Source organism: Triticum dicoccoides, chromosome 6B (genome assembly GCF_002162155.2).
Source record: "Triticum dicoccoides isolate Atlit2015 ecotype Zavitan chromosome 6B, WEW_v2.0, whole genome shotgun sequence".
Lineage (NCBI taxonomy): Eukaryota > Viridiplantae > Streptophyta > Magnoliopsida > Poales > Poaceae > Triticum > Triticum dicoccoides.
The window spans coordinates 689,067,692-689,070,833 of NC_041391.1; the positions used below are offsets into that span (position 1 = coordinate 689,067,692).

The following is a 3,142-nucleotide window of genomic DNA, read 5'->3' on the forward strand; positions in this document are numbered from 1 at the left end:
ATGGTTTGCTTCTATATTCTGTACATGCTAGTATGCTTAGGAATCGGTATGAGATGCATATCGAATTTGCCATGCTTACTGTTTACTCGTGGATTAGTCTAATTGAAAAAGTGCTAATATTTCCAACAGTAAGGACGTGTGATACGATTACAAATGGTTAAAATTAAAACAAGAGGCTGTAAACTAAGAGCCTGCCATGGCTCCCTACCTATTTTTTCTTAGCTGGCCACATTCCCACCGTTTGCGCTCCAGACTAGTTAAACAGAACCAGGGCCTCTCGATCTGGTACGTGTCGAAACGAACAGCAACCAAGGGCAACCTATACCCAAAAATAGTGGACTATAAATAGATTAAGGCAACAAACTTCCGGGCCTCCCATTTCCCCCAACTAGGAAGAGAAAATCTAGTCCTGTTTCTCTTGGAGCTTGGGAGAGGATTGCAATTCTTTGCCAATTTGCGACAGATCATGGAAGAATAGGTGGAGATGTCACCAGGAAGATGAAACACTGCTGATTGTCCTTGGTTGCTCTTTGAGTATTGGTTCCTAAGGTATGTGAGCTTCATTTCATTGATGGTGGCTACTTTGTCTGAATCTACTTGTGTATGGCAGACAGATTGATGGTGGTACTTTCATTGATGAATTGTTTCAATCTGTTCATTCTGCTAATTCATCATTTGTTTTCTACACATTATCTGGGTCAATCCTACATGGAATGTAGAGATATCTCAACCAACACTTATAGCAAATCCATGAGCCCCTGATCCATAGCAGCGGTAGTTACCAACATTACATTCCGAAGAAAACTTTCAGACGGGCTGTTTTCATAAGTTGTTTCTATTCATTTTTGTTTGGTGCTCCCTCTGTAAACAAATATAAGAGCACTTATATCACTAAAGTAGTTATCTGAACGCTCTTATATTTCTTTACGGAGGGAGTAATTTGTAAAGGATTGCATCACATTTCATTGTTTGCACAAACAAGCCTCTGCATGATGACATTGGGTCTATTCATCTACAAACAAAGTAAATGTGGGGTCGGGTGATTCTTCCTTTTGATTTGGAAAATAACCTTTCTTCTGTTAACGCCGTACTAATTAACTTTCTTATGAAGGCTTATATCAAGAGGTGGAGGGAACAAAAGACTTAAGTTGTGGATTCCTCTCAGGGTGCCGCGGGCGGCCAGCCGCCTGTGGAACCAGTTAAGATGAAGGGCCTTCTCAAGGGCCTCCGATACATCTCGCAAATATTCGGTACGCGCCAAGCATCCAGTATATATACCAACCACCGTTCTACAATCAAATCCCCTAAATTCTAACCAGCCACAATGAATTAATTAATTAATCACCTCAACAATGTTCACAGCAAACATCATGAACATGCGTAGAACTCTACCAGAATATGAAAAGCTGCTGCCCAGTTAGAGAAAATTGTGAAACGAAATGCAGTTGGAATGGAAAGTTGGTAGGATGGTGTTGTAATATGTGTGCGCCTTGTGTGTTGTTGTGTGCGTGCGGGTAGTTGCAGATCCCAAGGAGCCGGAGATCCAGATCGGGGCGCCGACGGACGTGAAGCACGTCGCGCACATCGGCTGGGACAACAACTCCGTCGCCAACCCCGCCTGGGTAAGCTCGCGCGGGCGCCATTTCCATTTCCATTTCCATTTCCACCGTGAATCTCCAATTCTCCATCGTGACGCGCGGCTCCGGCCGGCCGATTTGGTTGCAGATGAACGAGTTCAAGTCGCAGCCGGGAGCGTCCGGGAGCGGCGGGCTGGAAGGCGCGGGGGCGGGGGCGGGGGCGGAGCAGCCCGGAGGAGGAGGAGGAGGAGGGGGAGGGGCGCCCAAGGCGGAGCAGTCGGAGGCGAAGCCTCGGCGGACGAGAGGGAAGGGGTCGGGGAGCGGCGAGGGGAAGCGGGAAGGGCGGCGGACGGCGAAGGCGGAGGCCTCGGCGGAGGGCGGAGAGGGGGAGGCGGCGGCGCCGAAGCCGCGGCGGAGGAAGCCCAAGACGTCCGGGGGCGGCTCGGGGTCGGGGAGCCGGTCCAAGCCGGCATCGGGGGGTGCCGCGTCGGAGTCGTCCGCCGCGGAGGCGGAAGACGGGTGAAGCCGCGCGCTGCTCGCTGGTACGTACATACGGGGAGAAGAAGCTTTTTTGAATTTGAACTTGTTTTTTGTTGGGCTTGCCGCGAGGCCTCGAGCGAGACATGGGCCTTTTTTGCTTGTATTTTTTTTTCTTTATAATGCTACGTTGTTTGTTTTGGGCCTGTGCTTGGAACCGACTGCTTTTAGAAGTGTGTGTGTGTGTGTGTGTGTAGATGTGGAAATGGGCCATCTGTAACGTGTGCTTAGCGTGTGTTATTATCCTTATTACTTACTTATCTGAGATGGAAATATATGACAGTTCACCTATATGTTTTTTTTGAGCAAAAAGTTCACCTATATTTGGGCGTATCTATAACTCGCTTATTGTGAGGTGCATTTCACGCTCACCTACAGCACAATGCGACATATGGGCCGGCGCAGCAAATGCACTCATGCGGTAGCGTCTCACATCTACCATTAATTTGCACGTGTACAAGTGTATCTAGTGTTGTTCGCTTCGTAAGATCATTGTCTATATGAGAAGTGGTTTGATGGTTAAGAATGCAGTGATACTTCCAACCCATTAGGAATCAAACCCTAGGTTTGACGCTTTGCTATCTCATAAAGGCGGACTATCGCTCAGCAAGGGTAACATTTCGGTCGATAGCAAGGCGCTAGCCGGCTCAGTCATTTGGAAGTGTTCATACGGATATGATGTATGTGCATTCATGAGGTGATTATATGCATATAGTTTATGAGCATATGTGTTTGTTCTGTATGTCTACAAAAAGATCCATAAGTATGTTTTCAACCGTCAATATGCAAGTCGGTTCGTTTTTTTTATTTTTTTCACTTTTGTCTATTTTCGAAATATTCTAAATATATGTGTTTTAGAATTAATTTTCTATGATTTAACAAAACTCACCGCACATTAAAGAATAATTCATACAATGTAATTTTTTTTACACAATTTTAAGAAATCACACCTGATACATGTGCATGTCGTGTAAAGTTATTCACAAGTTTTTAATAAAATTTTCGTGAAAATGTAAAAATTATTCACG

The 3,142-nt window shown here is 45.8% G+C and overlaps 1 protein-coding gene across 1 annotated transcript; it reads left to right on the forward strand.

Moving 5' to 3' along the window:
- The first annotated feature begins 395 nt into the window (after positions 1-395).
- Positions 396-2,405, forward strand: LOC119320034 (CRIB domain-containing protein RIC7-like). The gene is made up of 4 exons (XM_037594183.1): positions 396-549; positions 1,112-1,250; positions 1,525-1,622; positions 1,726-2,405. Exons 2-4 carry the CDS (start codon positions 1,205-1,207, stop codon positions 2,098-2,100), a joined length of 519 nt encoding a protein of 172 aa, XP_037450080.1. The 5' UTR covers positions 396-549; positions 1,112-1,204; the 3' UTR covers positions 2,101-2,405.
- Positions 2,406-3,142: the final 737 nt, after the last annotated feature.

Coding starts and splice junctions, on each gene's coding strand:
- LOC119320034 (XM_037594183.1), top strand. CDS start 1,205: ATGAAGGGCCTTCTCAAGGGCCTCCGATACATCTCGCAAATATTCG. Junction 1,251..1,524: donor ATACATCTCGCAAATATTCG/GTACGCGCCAAG, acceptor GGGTAGTTGCAG/ATCCCAAGGAGCCGGAGATC. Junction 1,623..1,725: donor CCGTCGCCAACCCCGCCTGG/GTAAGCTCGCGC, acceptor ATTTGGTTGCAG/ATGAACGAGTTCAAGTCGCA.